This window comes from Rhinoraja longicauda, chromosome 38, assembly GCF_053455715.1.
Source record: "Rhinoraja longicauda isolate Sanriku21f chromosome 38, sRhiLon1.1, whole genome shotgun sequence".
NCBI lineage: Eukaryota > Metazoa > Chordata > Chondrichthyes > Rajiformes > Arhynchobatidae > Rhinoraja > Rhinoraja longicauda.
This window is the reverse complement of record NC_135990.1, coordinates 15,533,756-15,557,057: the sequence shown is the minus strand read 5'-3', so window position 1 is coordinate 15,557,057 and position 23,302 is coordinate 15,533,756. Positions and strand designations below refer to the sequence as shown.

General features: G+C 49.6%; 1 protein-coding gene across 1 annotated transcript; it reads left to right on the top strand.

Annotated features, from left to right (window-relative positions):
* The first annotated feature begins 476 nt into the window (after positions 1-476).
* Positions 477-11,203, top strand: fbxl22 (F-box and leucine-rich repeat protein 22). The gene is made up of 2 exons (XM_078429906.1): positions 477-811; positions 10,861-11,203. The coding sequence occupies exons 1-2, from the start codon at positions 477-479 to the stop codon at positions 11,201-11,203; spliced, it is 678 nt and encodes a 225-aa protein (XP_078286032.1).
* Positions 11,204-23,302: the final 12,099 nt, after the last annotated feature.

The window sequence follows — 23,302 nt, the reverse complement described above, 5'->3', positions numbered from 1 at the left end:
AGTTTAGTGTAGTTTTGAGATGCAGCACAGAAACGTGAGCAATAGCTTGCCAACGGTTACACTGGCCGTTTGTGAGTTCATCCGATATTCTTGTCATCAGGAATTAACTTCCAGTTGCAAATGAGTTTTGGTTTGGGTCAGGAATGCGTGTTTCAAACAGTCTGGTATAAAAGAATGCTTTGGGTGCATGATGGGCGGTATAAATCAAAGATTTCAAACGTGTTGTTAACATTCTGAGGAGCAGTTAATGTTCTTTGCAGGAACTAACATCACCCCTCCAGTTAATCAGGAGGCGATGGTGAAGTCCGAGAGTTGCAGGCGTCTAAATTTAAACAACAGTTGCCATCCTCACAAGAGGCCACATTCCTAATCCATATAAGTCCACGTTGCTGTTGGAGCAGTCTGGATGGGGCAGAGTTCCCAGAAGTTGCTTTGTATTTTGCTGCGTGGAGCAGAAGTGCAAAGACTCGCTTCCAATGCTGCTGACAGATTTAAACCGAGAGTGCCTGCTCCATATTTTCTCCTTTCTGGATAAGGAGAACAGGAAGAGCCTGTCAGCTACTTGCAGCGGGCTGCGGGAAGTCTTCCATGACCCTGCTCTGTGGTCCCTGCTGTGCTTCTGCTCACCGTCAGAGCTGAAGAAGGACAACTTTGTGCTCAGCTCCGCGCTGCGGTCGCTGGCTATCTGCTGGCACTCCAGCCGAGTCAAGGTGTGCAACGTTGAGGACTGGGCCAAGAGCAGCTTTCAGAGGGATATCTGCAGCCGCCACCATGCTCTGGTCAACTGCTTCCTGGCTGAAGTCAGCTACAGGTCAGTGCGAGGCAGAGCATCTCACTGCCAGGTGTCGGGGGTTATGGGGAGAAGGCCGGAGAATGGAGTTGAGAGAGAAAGATAGATCAGCCATGATTGAATGGCAGAGTAGACATGGAGTCATGGAGTGATAGTGTGGAAACAGGGCCTTCAACCCAACCTGCCCACACCGGCCACCATGTCCCAGCTACACTAGTCCCACCTGCCTGCGTTTTGGTCCATATCCTCCCAACTTGTCCTATCCATGTACCTGACTGTTTCTTAAACGTTGGGATAGTCCCAGCCTCCTAGGGCAGCTTGTTCCATACACCCACCACCCTTAATGGTTAAAGGAACAAAGAGACTTGATGGGACGAATGGCCTAATTCTGTTCCTAGAACTTATGAACTTTTGAACACTTAATGCTTATTTACTGAATGTTTTTTTACAAGAGGAACTGGAGACTTTGTTAAAACATGTTCAATGTTGCAGTACTCTGGTCCTCAGGGCTTGATCTTCCAAACACCTGTAGATCCACAGATGGTGTCTGAGAATGGAAAACTGCAAATGTTACACCGTTATTCAGAATAAGATGTTGGGACAAACCCTAACTACAGTGGTGAGGAAGGTTCTAGAATCAATAATCTGGGACAGAATTTACCTGTGTTCCATGCTGACGTTGGGTGCTCATTACTACACGAGTTTCTCAGTCTGAAGAAGGGTCTTGACCCGAAACGTCACCCATTCCTTCTCTCCCGAGATGCTGCCTGACCTGCTGAGTTACTCCAGCATTTTGTGAATAAATACCTTTGATTTGTACCAGCATCTGCAGTTATTTTCTTATACTACACGAGTTCCCTCCAGGTGTTCCTTTTCTCCCACATTCCAGAGACGGTGCAGATCTGTAGGTTAATTGGGCCTCTAAATTGCCTCAGTGTGTAATGGATGAGAAAGTGGAACAACATCGAACTAGTGTGAACGGGTAGGAAAATAACTGCAGATGCTGGTACAAATCGAGGTATGATAAAAAGCTGGAGTAACTCAGCGGGTCAGGCAGCATCTCTGGAGAGAAGGAACTTGTGACGTTTCGGGTCGAGACCCTTCTTCCGACTGATGTGGCAGATTTCCAGTGTGAACGGGCGATCGATGGTTGGCATGGACTCGCTGAATCCATGCTATGTCACTAAAACAAAATTAATTGTGACAAGTTTGGATTGATCAGAGAAAGGTAGGGTGGACGTTACAATTAAATCATTTCTAAGTAACTTGAAAAGAAACATTTGATGAAGGAATGATAGAAGTGGTGTTATTATATTTCCTAAGGTGCATGTAATGGGCATATCCTTGAGTTTGAAGCCCGTGGAATAGAAGCAGTGATAGAATGGGCCGAGTCGCAGCAGGTCAGGATTATTCCCCAGTTGGAGGGAATGTCCTGGGGCTGAAGGTAGCCCACATGTTTTTTATATGAGTAACTTTTAGTTTAGAGATACAGCGCGGAAACAGGCCCTTTCAGCCCACCGGGTCCGCGCCGACCAGCGATCCCCGCACACTAACACTATCCTACACCCACTAGGGACAATTTTTACATTTACAAAGCCAATTAACCTGCAAACCTGCACGTCTTTGGAGTGTGGGAGGAAACCGAAGATCTCAAAGAAAACCCATGCAGGTCACGGGGAGAACGTACAAACTCCGTACAGACAGCACCCGTAGTCGGGATCGAACCCGGGTCTCCGGCGCTGCATTCGCTGCAAGGCAGCAACTCTACCGCTGCACCACCGTGACCGGGTGGGCAGTGTGGGACCTTCACACCACAGTTCTCGGTGGTCTCCTCACGCCTGGTCCCCCTTTGTTCTCCGCGGCACGTCCAACCTCCGCACCTACGTGGCCCGTCTTTGACCACCGTCTCAAAGCGATGTGGCCCAAACACGGGCAGGTGGGAATAGTGGAGATGGGGCATCTTGGTCAGGCCGAAGATCCTGCTTCTGTGCTGTATGACTCTGTGGCCAACTTGGAGACATTGTGAATACTCAGCTGCACACTAATAGTCTTCAAGGAGATATAGACCAGCCAGTGGAATGGGAAGCAGATGAGATTTAATGCAGAGAAGTGCTACATTTTGGTAGGAAGAATGAAAGATGACAGTATGTAGAGGGAACAATTCTACAAGAGGCACAGGAACAGAATACCTGGGGTTTGTGCATGGTTTGTTGGAATTGTTAGAAAGGACGCAGCAGCAATCAGCAGTAGCAGCAGCAATCAGCAGCAGCAATCAGCAGCAGCAAGCAGCAGCAGCAATCAGCAGCAGCAATCAGCAGCAGCAAGTAGCAGCAGCAATCAGCAGCAGCAGCAGCAGCAAGCAGTAGCAAGCAGCAGCAGTAGCAGCAAGCAGCAGCAGTAGCAGCAAGCAGCAGCAAGCTGTGTTGCTTGGGAAGTAGTGTGTGGGGATTGTGTGGGGATAGTAAGGGGATAGTAAGGAGTAAGACCTGTGTGATCTCCCGGACTAGTTTCGATCGCCTAGCTTGGGGTCGGAGAGGAATTTCCCGGATTTTTTCCCAAATTGGCCTGGGTTTTTTATCCGGTTTTTCGCCTCGCCCAGGAGATCACTCAGTTCTTTTGGGTGGGCGGTTGGAGCGGTTGGAGTAGCGGCCGGGCGGTAGGTTTAGTAACTGAGCGCGGGGCTTTGTTTGGAGAGTATGACTGCCAGGGCAGTTTTTTGTTCTGGGTGTCGGATGTGGGGAATCTGGGAGTCTGATAGTCTTCCAGACATCCACATCTGCGCCAGGTGTGACGAGATGGGGCTCCTAAGGGACCGTATTAGGAACCTGGAGCGGCAGATTGATGACCTCCGTCTGATCAGGGAGAGTGAGGAGGTTATAGATAGGAGTTACAGGGAGGTGGTCACTCCTAGACCACGGGAGGTAGACAAGTGGGTCACTGTTAGGGGGGGCAAGGAACAGAGGCAGGGACTAGGGAGTACCCCGGTGGCTGTACCCCTTGGAAATAAGTACTCCTGTTTAAGTACTGTTGGGGGGGACAGCCTACCTGGGGGCAACGACGGTGCCCGGGCCTCTGGCAAGGAGTCCGGCCCTGTTGCTCAGAAGGGTAGGGAAAGGAAGAGGAGAGCAGTAGTAATAGGGGACTCTATAGTGAGGGGGTCAGATAGGCGTTTCTGTGGACGCAGTCGGGAGACCCGGATGGTGGTTTGCCTCCCTGGTGCCGGTGTCCGGGATGTGTCTGAGCGTGTCCAGGATATCCTGAAAGGGGAGGGAGAGGAGCCAGAGGTCGTGGTACATATAGGTACCAACAATATAGGTAGGATAAGGGAAGAGGTCCTGAAAAGAGAATTCAGGGGGCTAGGAAGAGAGTTAAAAAAAAGGACTTCCAAAGTAATAATCTCAGGCTTACTGCCTGTGCCACGCGATAGTGAGAATAGGAATGGAGTGAGGTGGAGGATAAATACGTGGCTGAGGAACTGGTGCAGGGAGCAGGGTTTCAAGTTTCTGGATCATTGGGACCTCTTCTGGGGGAAGTATGACCTGTACAAAAAGGATGGGTTGCATCTGAACCTGAGAGGAACCAATATCCTGGCGGGGAGATTTGCTAAAATAACTGCGGAGACTTTAAACTAGTACGGTTGGGGGGAGGGACTCAAACACAGATAGCTAATAGGCAGTGTGTGAGGCAGGAGGCAGAAAAGGGAAACACTCAGACCCAATATGTAGGAGAGAAAGAAGGGAAAAGAAATAAACTGAGAATAAGAAATGATGGGTCCCTTAAATGTGTATATTTTAATGCTAGGAGCATTGTAAGAAAGGTGGATGAGCTTAGAGCCTGGATTGACATCTGGAAGTATGATGTTGTGGCGATCAGTGAAACATGGTTGCAGGAGGGTTGCGATTGGCAATTAAATATTCCAGGATTTCATTGTTTTAGATGTGATAGAATCGGAGGGGCAAGAGGTGGGGGTGTTGCATTGCTTGTCAGGGAGGATATCACAGCAGTGCTTTGGCAGGACAGACTAGAAGGCTCGATTAAGGAGGCTGTTTGGGTGGAACTCAGAAATGAGAAAGGTTTAGCAACACTTATAGGGGTGTATTATAGGCCGCCAAATAGGGAACGAGAATTGGAAGAGCAAATATGTAAGGAGATAGCAGATATTAGTAGTAAGCACAGAGTGGTGATTGTGGGTGATTTCAATTTTCCGTATATAGACTGGGAATCACATTCTGTTAAAGGGCTGGATGGTTTGGAGTTTGTAAAATGTGTGCAGGATAGTTTTTTGCAGCAATACGTAGAGGTGCCTACCAGAGAAGGGGCAGTGTTGGACCTCCTGTTAGGAAATGAGATGGGTCAGGTGACGGAGGTATGTGTTGAGGAACACTTTGGGTCTAGTGATCATAATGCCATTAGTTTCAATATCATTATGGAGAAGGTCAAATCTGGACCAAGGGTTGAGATTTTGGATTGGAGAAAGGCTAATTTTGAGGAGATGAGAAAGGATTTAAAAGGAGTGAAATGGAAATTGTTGTTTTATGAAAAGGATATAATAGAGAAATGGAGGATATTTAAAGGTGAAATTTTGAGAGTACAGAGTCTTTATGTCCCTGTTCGGTGGAAAGGAAAGAATAATAATTTGAAAGAGCCGTGGTTTTCCAGGGAAATTGGACACTTGGTTCGGAAAAAGAGGGAGATATACAATAAATATAAGCGGCAGGGAGTAAATGAGGTTCTTGAGGAATATAAAGAATGTAAAAGGAATCTTAAAAAGGAAATTAGAAAAGCGAAAAAAGGATATGAGGCTGCTTTGGCAAGTAATGTAAAAGTAAACCCCAAGGGGTTCTACAGATATGTCAATAGCAAAAGGATAGTGAGGGATAAAATTGGTCCATTAGAGAGTCAGAGTGGACAGCTATGTGCTGAGCCGGAAGAAATGGGGGAGATATTAAATAATTTCTTTTCTTCGGTATTTACCGAGAAGGATATTGAATTATGTGAGGTAAGCGAAACAAGTAGAGTAGTGATGGAAATTAGGATGATTAAAGAAGAGGAGGTACGGACACTTTTGAAGAATATAAAAGTGGATAAGTCTCCAGGTCCTGATAGGATATTCCCTAGGACATTGAGGGAAGTTAGTGCAGAAATAGCAGGGGCTATGACGGAAATATTTCAAACGTCATTAGAAACAGGGATGGTGCCGGAAGATTGGCGCATTGCGCATGTTGTGCCTTTGTTTAAAAAAGGTTCTAAAAGTAAACCTAGCAATTATAGACCTATTAGTTTGACGTCTGTGGTGGGAAAATTAATGGAAAAGATACTTAGGGACAATATATATAATTATTTGGATAATCAAGGCCTGATTAGAAACAGTCAACATGGATTTGTGCCTGGAAGGTCATGTTTGACTAATCTTCTTGAATTTTTTGAAGAGGTTACCAGGGAAATTGATAAGGGCAAGGCTGTGGATGTTGTCTATATGGACTTCAGTAAGGCATTTGACAAGGTTCCACATGGAAGGTTGATTAAGAAGGTTAAATCGTTGGGTATTAATAGTGAGGTTGCAAGATGGATTCAACAATGGCTGAATGGGAGATACCAGAGGGTAACGGTTGACAATTGTATGTCAGGTTGGAGGCCAGTGTCTAGTGGAGTGCCCCAAGGATCTGTGTTGGGTCCACTGTTGTTTGTCATTTACATTAATGATCTGGATGATGGTGTGGCAAATTGGATTAGTAAATATGCAGATGATACTAAGATAGGTGGAGTAGTTGATAGTGAGGTAGATTTTCAAAGTCTACAGAGAGACTTGGGCCTTTTGGAAGGGTGGGCTGAAAGATGGCAGATGGAGTTTAATGCTGATAAGTGTGAGGTGCTGCATTTTGGTAGGACAAATCAAAATAGGACGTACAGGGTAAATGGTAGGGAATTGAGGAATGCAGTGGAACAGAGGGATCTGGGAATAACTGTGCATTGTTCCCTGAAGGTGGAATCTCATGTGGATAGGGTGGTGAAGAAGGCGTTTGGTATGCTTGCCTTTATAAATCAGAGCATCGAGTATAGAAGTTGGGATGTAATGTTGAAATTGTACAGGGCATTGGTGAGGCCGAATCTGGAGTATGGTGTGCAGTTCTGGTCGCCAAATTATAGGAAGGATGTCGACAAAATGGAGAGGGTACAGAGGAGATTTACTAGAATGTTGCCTGGGTTTCAGCACTTAGGCTACAGAGAGAGGTTGAACAGGTTGGGTCTTTATTCTTTGGAGCGTAGAAGGTTGAGGGGGGACTTGATAGAGGTTTTTAAAATTATGAGAGGGACGGACAGAGTTGACGTGGGTAGGCTTTTCCCTTTGAGAGTGGGGAAGATTCCAACAAGGGGACATAGCTTCAGAATTGAGGGACAAAGGTTTAGGGGTAACATGAGGGGGAACTCCTTTACTCAGAGGGTTGTGGCTGTATGGAATGGGCTTCCGGTGGAAGTGGTGGAGGCTGGCTCGATTTTATTATTTAAGAGAAAATTGGATAGGTATATGGATAGGAGGGGATTGGAGGGTTATGGTCTGAGTGCAGGTAGATGAGACTAGGTCAGGGAGAATGGTCGGCGTGGACTGGTAGGGCCGGACAGGCCTGTTTCCATGCTGTAGTTGTTATATGTTATATGTTTTAGGAAGGAGATGAGGAATTTATTTAGCCAGAGGGTGGTGAATCTGTGGAATTCATTTTCATAGAAGGCTGTGGAGGCCAAGTCAGTGGATATTTTTAAGGCAGAGATTGACAGATTCTTGATTAGTGCGGGTGTCAGGGGTTATGGGGAGAAGGCAGGAGAATGGGGTTGAGAGGGAGGGATAGATCAGCCATCATTGAATGGCGGAGTAGACTTGATGGGCTGAATGGCCCAGTTCTGCTTCTATAACATGAACTTATGACAGGGCAAATTAAGAATGTGAATGCAAGGTGTACAGAATGCAGGGGTTTACGCATGAAGGCAGACTACCAGAGCAAGAACATCACCACACACTGCTGTCACACGTTGGTTCAGTCACACCAGGTGTATTGTGCTGCCATCTGGACAGCTTCGTTCGGCAAGACTGGGAAGTTATTGGAGCAGATTTAGCAAAATTACTCCAACGATGAGGCAATTTATTTATGTGAAGAAACAGCAGCTGTTCCTGAAACAGGTGCGAGTTGTGAGGGACTCTGATGTAGGTATTTACAACCATGAATTATTGGAGTCGACAGAGATCGTTCCCATCGCCAGAGGTGTCAAAATGCTGTCAGTGCAGGGAGTGGTTGGGGTGAGGAACAGGTTGCCAGGGGGGAGGAGCTGGACGTGTGTGTCGGGGAAGAATCTTCAGGGCAACGTGGACAGGCAGAGGAGCAGAGCACATGTCCCCCAGTGCTGTAACAGGTGATGCTCGCTCCCAGCTTGTGTTGATAGCTTGCCTTCACCCATTACTATTAGCACTTTGCCTGCTGGCTGAGACTGCATATCGAATACTGAAGGCAACACAAGGTACAGCAGATGCTGGAATCTTGAGCAATAGACAACAGGTGCAGGAGGAGGCCATTCGGCCCTTCGAGCCAGCACCGCCATTCAATGTGATCATGGCAGATCATCTACAATCAGTATCCCGTTCCTGCCTTCTCCCCATACCACCTGACTCCGCTACCCTTAAGAGCTCTATCCAACTCTCTCTTGAAAGCATCCAGATTATTGGCCTCCACTGCCTTCTGAGGCAGAGAATTCCACAAAGTGGAATTTTCAACGCAAAACACAAAGTGGTGGAGTAACTCCGCAGGTCAGGCAGCATCTGTGGAGGGAACGCTCATGGCATTTTGGGTCTGGACTCTTCTTTTAAGTTGAAAGATTTGGACCACAAAGACTTGGATTGGCGTGGAAGTGTGGGGTAGGAGACTCTGAACTACCCTAGCCTACTGTTATTTTCTTCACCAGAATGATATTATTAACATTATCATAGTGCACAGAAACAGGAAGTTCGGCCCAACTTGTGCATGAACCAATTTGCCTATCGGCACAGTGGTGCAGTGGTAGAGTTGCTGCCTCACAGCGCCAGAGACCCGGTTCAATCCCGACTACGGGTGCTGTCTGTACGGAGTTTGTACGTTCTCCCAGTGACCGCGTGGGTTTTCTCTGGGTGCTCGGGTTTTCTCACACACTCCAAAGACGTGCAGGTTTGCAGGTTAATTGGCTTTGGTAAAATTGTAAATTGTCCCTAGTGTATAGCAGGGATCTCCAAACTATGGCCCGCAGCGAGATTTTATCTGGCCCGGGGGCGGGGACTGGAGGCAGAAGCTGCCGGCGAAGGTTCATCGGAGAGCGGATCACCACCGACCCAGAGCCGGGACAAGGCGAGAGATCGCAGCCCCCCCTCGCAAACAACAAACCCAAGGAAACTTCCCTCCTCGCCACCGCCGCTCACCCCGGGCAGAGAGAGAGTGTCGGGGTAGAGGGAGCAGTGGGTGAGAGCGGGAGGGTTCTGCTTGATTACTGTGCAAACACCTCATGTGGTTATCTCACGCTCGTGTCAGAGGTGAAGGATCGCCGCCACTTGCGGGGGCTGCTCCCTCCCTCCCTCCCTCTCTTCCCCCTCCCTCCCTCTCTCCCCCTCCCTCCCTCTCTCCCCCTCCCTCCCTCTCTCCCCCTCCCTCCCTCTCTCTCCAAGAGCCAGCGAGATCTGCTCTGCTCCTCCACTCTCTTCCCCGGCCCCGTCTCCCTCGAACGCAGCAAAATAACAACAAATACAAGTGGAACTTCCCTCTTCGCTGCCGCTCACCCCGGGGATGCGGGGCTTCTGAACAACAACTACACTTGTGTTTGTTCTTATTTCACTGCGATGGAGGGAGACGGGGCCGGGGAAGAGAGTGGATGGGAGCAGATCTCGCTGGCTCCGGTAGCCCCCGCAAGTGACTCCTTCTCTGACATCATCCCCCTCCCCGTCCTCCCGCTCTCACCCGCTGCTCCAACTCCCCCCACTCTGCCTCTCCCCCCCCATCACTCTCCCCCCCATCACTCTCCCCCCATCACTCTCCCCACCCATCACTCTCCCCCCCCTCTCTCTCACCCCCAATGGCGGTCACTGTATTTTTTCTGTTTTATAAATAATTGTACACCTACGATATATATATATATATTCCAATATTTCAAGCTCTTTTTAAAAATTTAATATTATTTATTTGTTGCCATATAAACCTAATGTAAACTAACATTTAAACCTAATTTAACCTTTCCCAATCTAATCTTTTTTGAGTTTGTTAAATTTATAAAACTCACACTTTATTTTTCCCTACGGCCCGCAAACATCTGCCAAATATATAATGTGGCCCTCGTGCTGAAAGGTTTGGAGGCCCTGGTGTATAGGATAGTGTTAGTGTACGGGTGAACACTGGTTGGCACGGACTCGGCCGGCCCAAGGGTCTGTTTCTGCGCAGTATCTCTAAAGTTGCCAATTAGCACAAGCAATTGCTAGTCCCACTTGCCCCTACCTGGCCCGTATCCCTCCAAATCATCCTTATCTACAGTGCCCTCCATAATGTTTGGGACAAAGACCCATCATTTATTTGCCTCTGTACTCCACAATTTGAGATTTTGTAATGGAAAAGAAATCACGTGGTTAAAGTGCACATTGACAGATTTTAATAACGGCCATTTTTATACATTTTGGTTTCACCATGTAGAAATTACAGCAGTGTTTATACATAGTTCCCCCATTTCAGGGCACCATAATGTTTGGGACACAGCAATGTCATGTAAATGAAAGCTGTCATGTTTAGTATTTTGTTGCATATCCTTTGCCTGCAATGACTGCTTGAAGTCTGCGATTCATGGACATCACCAGTTGCTGGGTGTCTTCTCTGGTGATGCTCTGCCAGGCCTGTATTGCAGCCATCTTTAGCTGATGCTTGTTTTGGGGGCTAGTCCCCTTCAGTTTTCAGGTGTTTGGAAGCTGGAGCAGGGTTTTTTGATTAGACAGTGGAGCAGTTACATGAGAACGGGATGCCATTGACACCAGCATTTTGTTGCTGCCTCCTATAATCATTGTGATCTTTTTCCAGGTGTCCAAACTTGCTGTCATTAACCCTTGCTGGGTGTGGACACCTCACAGATGACGACATCTCACAAATCCTGGGGCGATGCAGCAAACTAAACACCTTGATGCTGGAGAACTGTGCACGTCTGACTGACAAAACTCTGGAGGCCGTGGCCACCGACGGGGGCAACTTAAGGACGTTGCACGTGGACTTCTGCCGGAATATCACACAGGAGGGGCTGGACCGGATCGGTAGGACCTGCCCTTCATTGTGTCTCCGTGCAGATCACAGTGCCGCAATGATTCCTGACCAGCCCGACACAAGCCACAGCCTCGGGAAAGGGAGGAAGAAGCGACTGCCCTGGTAACCGTGCAACTCCATGGACTACAGGGAGGGAGGCAAGGAGATGTCTGAGCTGTGAGCCCCGGACTGCAGCAAATCTTCACAAGGACAGTGGGTGTTTCTCACTGAGCCAAGTGTTGCAGCAGTTATACGTCATACTGGGCAGTCATACAGCAAGGAAACCGGCCATTTGGCCCACCTTGCCTATGCCGACCAAGATGTCCCATCTGCTTACTTTTGGTTCATATCCCTCTAAACCTTTCCTATCTATGAACCTCCCCACACGTCTTTTAAACATTGTTATAGTACTGTATAACCTCAACTTCCCCGTCTGGCAGCTTGTTCCATCCACCCACCACTCTGATAGAGTGACACAGCGTGGAAACAGGCCCTTCGGCCCAACTCACCCACACTGGCCAACATGTCCCAGCTGCACTAGTCCCAACTACCTGCGTTTGGTCCATATCCCTCCAATCCTGTCCTTGTACCTGTCTGTTTCTTAAACGTTGGGATATTTCCTGCCACAACTACCGCCTGGCAGCTCATTCCATATGCCCACCACCCTTTATATGAAGAGGTTACCCCTCAGATTCCTATTAAATCTTTTCCCCTTCACCTTAAACCTATGCCTTCCTGTCATCGATTCACCCACTCTGGGCAAGAGACTGTGCATCTAACTGACCTCTTCCTCTCATGGTTTTATACACAAGAATGTCAGAATTGCTCTGTGAACACCCAATGGCACTCTGTCCCTGACACCATCCACATGAATGTGGCTCAGAGCAGATTCACGTGGTCTGACAGCTGTATCAGTAGAACCAGGAGACCCCAGCACAGAATAAACTGTTCACAACATGCAGCTCTTATGCTTCACTTGAATCTTCCCAACTTGGTTTGTTCACCTAAATCTGAAGGGTCTCGACCCAAAACGTCACATATTCCTTCTCTCCGGTGATGCTTCCTGTCCCTGCTGAGTTACTCTAGCATTTTGTGTCTATCTTCACCTAAATCCATGTTCCAAATCTCCTTCAACCTCCACCTGCAGCCTCCTGAACATCTGTCAATTTGTCTCATCTGTGGAACTGAGGTCCATGTTCTCTGAAGAAAGTTTCCTCTAAATTTCCCACCTGATTGTTTTACTGCCTCAGTGTAATTGGCTATCTTATACTCCTGTACTTCAATATGATTGTGCTTTTATATCGTAAGAGTTTTACTGAGCTGTTTGCAAAACCGTCACCGTACATTGGTACATGCGACAATAAAGTACCATTGGTGAAAGTCCCACACTGATGAGCTCTAGTTTATTCCCCGGCCCAGAAATTCTGTCTAGGATATGAGGGTGTCAAAGGTTATGGGATCAGGACGGAGAGATAGATCAACCATGATTGAATGGTGGAATGGACTTGATGGGCCAAATAGCCTAATTCTGCAGTTGTACAGGGCCCTAGTGAGACCGCACCTGGAGTACTGTGTGCAGTTTTGGTCTCCAAATTTGAGGAAGGATATTCTTGCTATTGAGGGCGTGCAGCGTAGGTTTACTAGGTTAATTCCCGGAATGGCGGGACTATCATATGTTGAAAGACTGGAGTGACTAGGCTTGTATACACTGGAATTTAGAAGGATGAGAGGAGATCTCATCGAAACGTATAAGATTATTAAGGGGTTGGACAGAAGGCAGTGGAGGCCAATTCTCTGAATGCATTCAAGAGAGAGCTCTTAAGGACAGCGGAGTCAGGGGGTATGGGGAGAAGGCAGGAATAGGGTACTGATTGAGAATGATCAGCCATGATCACATTGAATGGCGGTGCGTACAGGCTCGAAGGGCCGAATGGCCTCCTCCTGCACCTATTGTCTATTGTTCCTATCACTTATAACCGTATGATAGCTACAGGAACTGGTTGGCTGGGCAGTGTGGGGTGGGGATCAGACTCGGATGGGGAAACATCCCAGGACGGCACGGTAGCGAAGGGCGGCACGGTAGCGCAGCGGTAGAGTTGCTGCTTTACAGCGAATGCAGCGCCGGAGACTCAGGTTCGATCCTGACTACGGGTGCTGCACTGTAAGGAGTTTGTACGTTCTCCCCGTGACCTGCGTGGGTTTTCTCCGAGATCTTCGGTTTCCTCCCACACTCCAAAGACGTACAGGTATGTAGGTTAATTGATCTGGGTATATGTAAAAATTGTCCCTAGTGGGTGTAGGAGTGTTAGTGTGCGGGGCTCACTGGGCGGTGCGGACATGGTGGGCCAAAAAGGCCTGTTTCCGCGCTGTATTTGAAATATGAAAAAAATAAAAATAAAAATATGAATATTTGCTCCACACGGTGTGGATATCAGTCAGGGTCCTGAAACAATCCCCACCCAGAACACAGCCTCAATGACAGGTTTGACCCAGTGATGCCAAGACCTGGCAGAGTCTGATCTCAGTCCACTCTTCCCCCGCCCTTCAGTTTGTTTGGGATTGGCGGTGGGTGCTCTATGATGTTGGGTGGGACGGAAGAAACAGTCTTGCTTCTATAAAGACGCTCCCCCTTCTCTCGAACCACTGGGGTTTCATTTGCCCTCGGGAACACAGCAGTCAGGGTTAATTCTGTAACACGGTCTGAAACTCTTTCGCACAGTAATGTTTAAATTGCCAACATGACTCCTGGCAGTAAATCTGGTGCCCGTGCCCAAGCTCATCTCTGCAGGGTCGACACAGTGGTGCAGCGGGTAGAGCTGCTGCTTCACAGCGCCTGAGACCCAGGTTCGATCCTGACCCCGGGAGTTTGTACATCCACCCTGTGACCGCGTGGGTTTCATCTGGGCGCTCCAGTATACTTCCCACATCCCAAAGACACGCCGGTTTGGAGGAAACTTCTTGTAAGAGCATAAACACAGATTATTTTTACATTTGATAGTTCTGCAGTTGATTTCTAATATATATTTTGTCCGCAGCAGGTAGGGAGTTTGCGATTTCTCTCCAGAGTCCGAGAAATGTTATATCCCTTCTTTTGGATCTTCTTTCAGAATTCAACCATGGCAACTGAACAGCTTTTATTTCTGTCAAATAGAAGGCTCCTCCTTGGGGAAAGGTGTGAATGAGTCAGCAGCAGGCATTCACAGAGGTACAATGCAATGCGGCCCCTGGATAGTGCTGGAGGTTTGCAACCCAGAATATTCTGTCGAAACCACGCAGAGGCTAATGATGCAGCTTTCTATATGTGCAATTGAAACGGCAATTTAAACATGTGAATGATGTCAAAAGAAACTTGTACAATCAAGATTGTTCTGGGAGTTACATTGTTGAGTAGCTGGTATCTCTGTGTTTGCCTCAGCACTGAGGTGTGAACATTGTGAAAGAAAATAACTGCAGATGCTGCTACAAATCAAAGGTATTTATTCACAAAATGCTGGAGTAACTCAGCTGGGTCTCGACCCGAAACGTAACCCATTCCTTCTCTCCTGAGATGATGCCTGACCTGCTGAGTTACTCCAGCATTTTGTGAATAAATACCTTCGATTTGAACATTGTGAAATCAGTGTCAGCCTGAGACATGGCAAAAAAAGTGGAGTCATTTTCTGTTTGTTTTTAACAACGGGCCGATCGGTGCCAGCCATCCCACTTTAACGATGAAAACTAATTTTTAGAAGTTTTACAAAGTGATAGAGTTGCTGCCTTAAAGCGGCAGAGACCCTGGTTCGATCCTGACTACGGGTGTTGTCTGTACAAATGTACGTTCTTCCCATGACCTGCATGGGGTATTTTTTGGGTGTTCTGGTTACCTCCAACTCCCCAAAGACATACATGTTTGTAGGCTAATTGGATCGGTAAAATTGTAAATTGTCCCTGGTGTGTGTCGGACGGACAGTGTTAGTGTGCGGGGATCGCTGGTCGTCGTGGACTCTGTGGGCCGAAGGGCCTGTTTCTGTGCTGTATTTCTAAACTAAACGTGTGGAGTCTCATTATTTTAACTGGACCTCTTTAAAGTGAATCAAAAATTTAAAAATATGCCTTTACTCTCCATTTCCTTGATCATAAGATCATAAGTGATAGGAGTAGAATTAGGCCATTCGGCCCATCAAATCTACTATGCCATTCAATCATGGCTGATCTATCTCTCCCTCCTAACCCCATTCTCCTGCCTTCTCCCCATAACCTCTGACACCTGTACTAATCAAGAATCTATCTATCTCTGCCTTAAATATATCCATTGACTTGGCCTTTACAGCCTTCTGTGGCAAAGAATGCCACAATCCTTCTATCTATTGCTCAAATCTCATATCTGCACAATTTGGTTATGTCAGGTCTCTCAATAGGTTACCACAGATTCCTGTCCACTGGAGTCTAATCAGGTAACAGAGGCTGCCAGTTAAAGGTATTTGTGGCTCGACTGCATTCCTTTGTAATCAGTGCAGCGAAGATTTACAAGGACTTGCCAGGACTCGAGGGCCTGGGAAAGAGAGAGAGGTTGGGCAGGCTAGGTCTCTATTCCTTGGAGCACAGGAAGCTGAAGGGCGAGCTTATAGAGGTGTATGACCCATGAGTCTGAAGAAAGGTCTCGACCCGAAACGTCACCCATTCCTTCTCTCCAGAGATGCCGCCTGACCCGTTGAGTTACTCCAGCATTTTGTGTCTACCTGTACTGTTCTATGCAGTCTGTCATCAGAAACCCTTTGGTTAAGGAAACATTTGTTTTTCTAGGCCAGACAGCAGGCCTTCAAGGTCTGGCCAGGGACCCTGCCCTTACAACTGGGACTTGAAAATGGTGCCAAACTGGTGACTCTGTATACTGTCCTAGTGCACTGCTGCACTTGTACTGTATCTGAGATGCTTCACTATCCTTATCAAGAGCCTTATCATGTATCTACGCACTGTAAATTGATTGATTGTAATCATGTATTGTCTTTCTGCTGACTGGTTAGCATGCAACAAAAGCTTTTCACTGTACCTCGGTATAAGTGACAGTAAACAAAACTGAGGATGTATCGAAGTGCTTATGTACAGTGTTACTTGTACTGAACTGTATACAGAAATTAATTTTGCTGTACCTCGGTAAGAGCAATGTCCACATTTTCACTGAGGTTCTTCAACTCTGCATCTCTAAACTAAACCATGTGTTGGCCAGGGCTGTGACAGGAGGAACTGCAGGTGCTGGAATCACCCAGTGGGTCAGGCAGCATCTGTGGAGGTGATGACCAGGCGAAGGTTGGTGTGGAGCCCCTGCATCAGCCGCAGGGCTGGGCTCCTCTCTCCGGTCATGAGAACTACACCCCCCCCCCCTTGCAGGACCTATACATCAGGAGGTGCAGATCCAGAGCCAGCAACATTATGGGGGACCCCTACCACCCCAGCAACGGACTGTTCCAGCTGCTACGGTCAGGCAAACGCCTCCGCTGTCATGCGGTGAAAACCGAGAGGATGAGACAGAGTTTCTTCCCACAGGCCATCAGGACTGTTAACTTTTATAACTCCAGGGACTACATTTTGTCTTCTCTATATTAACTTTATTTATATGCTGTAACTGTAATTCTTTTTGTGCACAATCCGCAGGCATTGCCACTTTAATTTCACTGCACATCATGTATGTGTATGTGACAAATAAACTTGACTTGATGAGACCAGGCGGAGCCGGCCAGCGGCGACACCGGGCCCGGGGCGGCACAGTTTAGTTTAGAGACACAGCGCGGTAACGGGCCCTTCGGCCACCGGGTAGCGCCGACCAGCGATCCCGCACACTCACTCACACCACCCCACACTCACTCACACCACCCCACACTCACTCACACACCACCCCACACTCACTCACACCACCCCACACACACACACACACCACCCCACACACACACACCACCCCACCCACACACTCCACCCACACACTCCACCCCACACACACACACACTCCACCCCACACACACACACCACCCCACACACACACCACCCCACACACACACCACCACACACTCACTCACACCACCCCACACTCACTCACACCACCCCACACACACCACCCCACACTCACTCACCACCCCACACTCACTCACCACCCCACACACACACCACCCCACACTCACTCACACCACCCCACACACTCACACCACCCCACACACCCCACCCCACACACACACCACCCCACACTCACTCACACCACCCCACTCACTCACACCACCCCACACACCCCACCCCACACACACCCCACCCCACACACACTCACACCACCCCACACACACCCCACCCCACACACACCCCACCCCACACACACACACCCCACCCCACACACACACACACCCCACCCCACACACACACACACACACCCCACCCCACACACACACACACCCCACCCCACACACACACACACCCCACCCCACACACACACACACACACCCCACCCCACACACACACCCCACCCCACACACACACCCCACACACACACACACCCCACCCCACACACCCCACCCCACACACACCCCACCCCACCCCACACACACACACACACACACACCCCACCCCACACACACACCCCACCCCACACACACACACACACCCCACCCCACACACACCCCACCCCACACACACACCCCACCCCACACACACCCCACCCCACACACACACACACACCCCACCCCACACACACACACACACACACCCCACCCCACACACACCCCACCCCACACACACACACCCCACCCCACACACACCCCACCCCACACACACACACCCCACCCCACACACACACACACACCCCACCCCACACACACACACCCCACCCCACACACACCCCACCCCACACACACACACCCCACCCCACACACACACACCCCACACACACCCCACCCCACACACACACACCCCACCCCACACACACCCCACCCCACACACACACACCCCACCCCACACACACCCCACCCCACACACACACACCCCACCCCACACACACACACACACCCCACCCCACACACACTCACACACACACCCCACCCCACACACACTCACACACACACCACCCCACACACACACACCCCACCCCACACACACACACACCCCACCCCACACACACACACACCCCACCCCACACACACACACACCCCACCCCACACACACACACACACACCCCACCCCACACACACACACCCCACCCCACACACACACACCCCACCCCACACACACACACACACCCCACCCCACACACACACCCCACCCACACACACCCCACCCCACACACACACACACCCCACCCCACACACACACACACACACCCCACCCCACACACACACACACACCCCACCCCACACACACACACACCCCACCCCACACACACACACCCCACCCCACACACACACACCCCACCCCACACACACACACCCCACCCCACACACACACACCCCACCCCACACACACACACACACCCCACCCCACACACACACACACACACCCCACCCCACACACACACACACCCCACACACACACACACACACACCCCACCCCACACACACACACACACACCCCACACACACACACACACACCCCACCCCACACACACACACCCCACCCCACACACACACACCCCACCCCACACACACACACACACACCCCACCCCACACACACACACACACCCCACCCCACACACACACACACCCCACCCCACACACACACACACCCCACCCCACACACACACCCCACCCCACACACACCACCCCACACACACCACCCCACACACACACACACCCCACCCCACACACACACACCACCCCACACACACCACCCCACACACACACACACCACCCCACACACACTCACACACACACCCCACCCCACACACACACACACACACCCCACACACACCACCCCACACACACACACACCCCACCCCACACACACACACCACCCCACACACACCACCCCACACACACACACCCCACCCCACACACACCACCCCACACACACCACCCCACACACACTCACACACACACCCCACCCCACACACACACACACACACCCCACCCCACACACACACACACACACCCCACCCCACACACACACACACACCCCACCCCACACACACACACACACACCACCCCACACACACACACACCACCCACACACACACACACACACCCCACCCCACACACACACACCCCACCCCACACACACACACACACACCCCACACACACACACACCACCCCACACACACACACCCCACCCCACACACACACACACACACCCCACCCCACACACACACACACACACACACCCCACCCCACACACACACACACCACCCACACACACACCCCCCCACACACACACACACCCCACACACACACACACCCCCCCACACACACACACACACGCCCCCCCACACACTCACACACACACCCCACCCCACACACACCCCACACACACCACCCCACACACACCACCCCACACACACCACCCCACACACACCCCCCCACACACACTCCACCCCACACACACACACACACCCCACCCCACACACCCCACACTCCACCCACACACTCCACCCCACACACACACACTCCACCCACACTCACTCACACACCAGGCTGGGGACAATGTACATTTACACCGAGACATCAACCCACAAACCTGCCCGTCGTTGGAGTGCGGGGGGAGCCGGAGCTCCCGGACAAACCCGCGCGGTGACGGGGATGGAGCACAATTCCTCGCTCTGTGGAGGCGGCGGCCGCCTGCGGGCCCGGTCTTCACTCGGCCGCGTGACGGGGACTGCGCGGCGGCGGCTCGGACGCTCCGGCCCCAATTCACGCACCTGCTCCGGGACTGGGACGGCACCTCCTGCGGCCGCGCGTTCGAACGCCATGGCGGACTACAGCTCCCAGCGGGCCTTTCAATGACTACAGCTCCCAGAAGGGCCTTGCGATGACTACAGCTCCCAGAGGGCCTTGCACGGACTACAGCTCCCAGCGGGCCTTGCACTGACTACAGCTCCCAGGGGGCCTTGCAATGACTACAGCTCCCAGAGGGCCTTGAAATTACTACAGCTCCCAGCGGGCCTTAGGCGGACTACAGCTCCCAGGTGGCCTAACGCGGACTACAGCTCCCAGAGGGCCTTGAAATGACTACAGCTCCCAGCGGGCCTGGAGCGGACTACAGCTCCCAGCTGGCCTTACGCGGACTACAGCTCCCAGCTGGCCTTTGCGGACTACAGCTCCCAGCGGGCCTGGCACTGTGGAAAGACTACACATGATTGTAGATACATGACAAGAGGAATAACGTTATTGCAAAAAAAAGACATGCAAAAGCCAATTGAAGATAGTCCTAGGGTCTTTAATTAGGTAGTTAGTTGGTCGATCATAATGATTTTCATCCATGGGAGGCGGTTCTACCAGAACAAAACCCCGTGTTAGGGAAAACCGCGTTATAAAATTAGCTGTGCCAGTTGGTGAAAGGGGGTGGCTTGGGGCTGGAGTGGTTCAGACCTCGTATTAACAACGTCCCCCCGCAACAGGGCCCTAGTGAGACCGCACCTGGAGTACTGTGTGCAGTTTTGGTCTCCAAATTTGAGGAAGGATATTCTTGCTATTGAGGGCGTGCAGCGTAGGTTTACTAGGTTAATTCCCGGGAATGGCGGGACTATCATATGTTGAAAGACTGGAACGACTAGGCTTGTATACACTGGAATTTAGAAGGATGAGAGGAGATCTTATCGAAATGTATGATTATTAAGGGGTTGGACACGTTAGAGGCAGCAAACATGTTCCCAATGTTGGGGGAGTCCAGAACAAGGGGCCACAGTTTAAGAATAAGGGGTAGGCCAATTAGAACTGAGATGAGGAAAAACTTTTTCAGTCAGAGAGTTGTGAATCTGTGGAATTCTCTGCCTCAGAAGGCAGTGGAGGCCAATTCGCTGAATGCATTCAAGAGAGAGCTAGATAGAGCTCTTAAGGATAGCGGAGTCAGGGGGTATATGGGGAGAAGGCAGGAACGGGTTACTGATTGAGAATGATCAGCCTTGATCACATTGAATGGCGGTGCTGGCTCGAAGGGCTGAATGGCCTCCTCCTGCACCTATTGTCTATTAACATTGCCAAAAACAATTGTTTTTAAATTTAGCATGTTTTTGTCTGCTTAGAATGGACAGCCGGCATTTCGGACCCGGGACTGTCAAGGCTGATAGAGGAGGTGGAGTGGGGGGGGGGAGGGGGAGTGGGGGGGGGGGGGGGGAGAGAAAGCTTTGTTGACATTGTTTAATCATGTACGGTTGCACAAGTGTACAGTATAATCTATTTCGCCCGCATACTATAAATAATACCTCCTAATTCATCAATCCAATTTGCGGTATGTAAACACCCCTTAGAGCTGTACTGGATTATAATTCAGATGGTTCTCCAAAGAGCTACACGAAACTGGCCGCCCATTTATTTTGCATGTAGAAGAAAAAAAAAAGACCATCGGAATATTGAAGGAGTACTCTCTGGGACATATGACAATAAACCTCGAGTGTAGAAACAAGGAACTACAGATGCTGGTTAATACACAACCCCCCCCAGTTACTCCAGCACTTTGTTCTACTCAAGATTTCAGCATCCACAATTCCTGGTGTGTCTATTTTTCATATAGCAAATGACCCAAAAACGTCACCCATCCCTGTTCTCCAGAGATGATGACTGCCTTTCTGAATTACTCCAGCACTTTGTGTCCTTTTGTGGAGTACTGATTTGGATTACTAGTTCATCTCCATTTACCAGTGTCTGCAGTCCCTTTGTCTCGTGTGCGTGCGTTTTTCTACAGTGCCCTCCATAATGTTTGGGACAAAGACTCATCATTTATTTATTTGCCTCTGAACTCCACAAATTGAGATTTGTAATAGAAAATAATACATGTGGTTAAAGTGCACATTATTAAAGGACATTTTTATACATTTTGGTTTCACCATGTGGAGATTACAGCAGTGTTTATACATAGTCCTCCCATTTCAGGGCACCATAATGTTTGGGACACATGGTTTCACAGGTGTTTGTAATTGTTCAGGTGTGTTTAATTCCCTCCGTAATGCAGGTATAAGAGAGCTCTCAGCACCTAGTCTTTCCTCCAGTCTTTCCATCACCTTTGGAAACTTTTATTGCTGTTTATCAACATGAGGACCAAAGTTTTGCCAACAGACCCGGGAGGTAAGATACAGAATCCGTGCGACACAGACACCCGCTGTACCGCCACAAGCTCCCTGCAAGATACATCATTGAAGTGCAGAGTGCCGGAGAAGGAATGCTGCCTCCGGCATTTGTCATCTTATTGAAAATTGAACTGTTTACAGATAAGCTATCTTGCCACTGCTCAGTTTTGTGAACTTAAATTAAATTATAAAACAGAGCCAGAAAATAAACTGACTTTTGTGGATGAGATTTTTCTCACTGGGCGTGTGATGAGCAAATTCAAACAGGATGTGTTGAAATCTGGACGCAGAACTAAATTTAGGTCCCCACCCGAAACATCACCTGTCCATTCGTACCCTGCAGATGTTGCCAGACCCATTGAGTTACATAGAAAATAGGTGCAGGAGGAGGCCATTTGGCCCTTCGAGCACCGCCATTCATTGTGATCATGGCTGATCATCCACAATCAGTAACCTGTGCCTGCCTTCTCCCCATATCCCTTGATTTTACTAGCCCCTAGAGCTCTATCTAACTCTCTTTTAAATCCATCCAGTGATTTGGCCTCCACTGCCTTCTGTGGCAGAGAATTCCACAAATTCACAACTCTCTGGGTGAAAATGTTTCTTCCCACCTCAGTTTTAAAGGGCCTCCCCTTTATTCCTAGACTGTGGCCCCTGGTTCTGGACTCCCCCAACATTGGGAACATTCTTCCTGCATCTAGCTTGTCCAGTCCTTTTATAATTTTATACGTCTCTAATAAGATCCCCTCTCATCCTTCTAAACTCCAGTGAATACAAGCCCAGTCTTTCCAATCTTTCTCCATATGACAGTCCCTCCATCCTGGTGAACCTACGCTGCACTGCCTCAATAGCAAGGACGTCCTTCCTCAAATTAGGAGACCAAAATTGCACACAATGTCTCTCCAGCACTTCGCATTTTGCTCTAAATTTAACAGGCACCTCATAACACGGCCTCCAAATATGATGAGATCATTCTCTATTTCAGCATCTCCTCTAC

Coding starts and splice junctions, on each gene's coding strand:
- fbxl22 (XM_078429906.1), top strand. CDS start 477: ATGCTGCTGACAGATTTAAACCGAGAGTGCCTGCTCCATATTTTCTCC. Junction 812..10,860: donor CTGGCTGAAGTCAGCTACAG/GTCAGTGCGAGG, acceptor ATCTTTTTCCAG/GTGTCCAAACTTGCTGTCAT.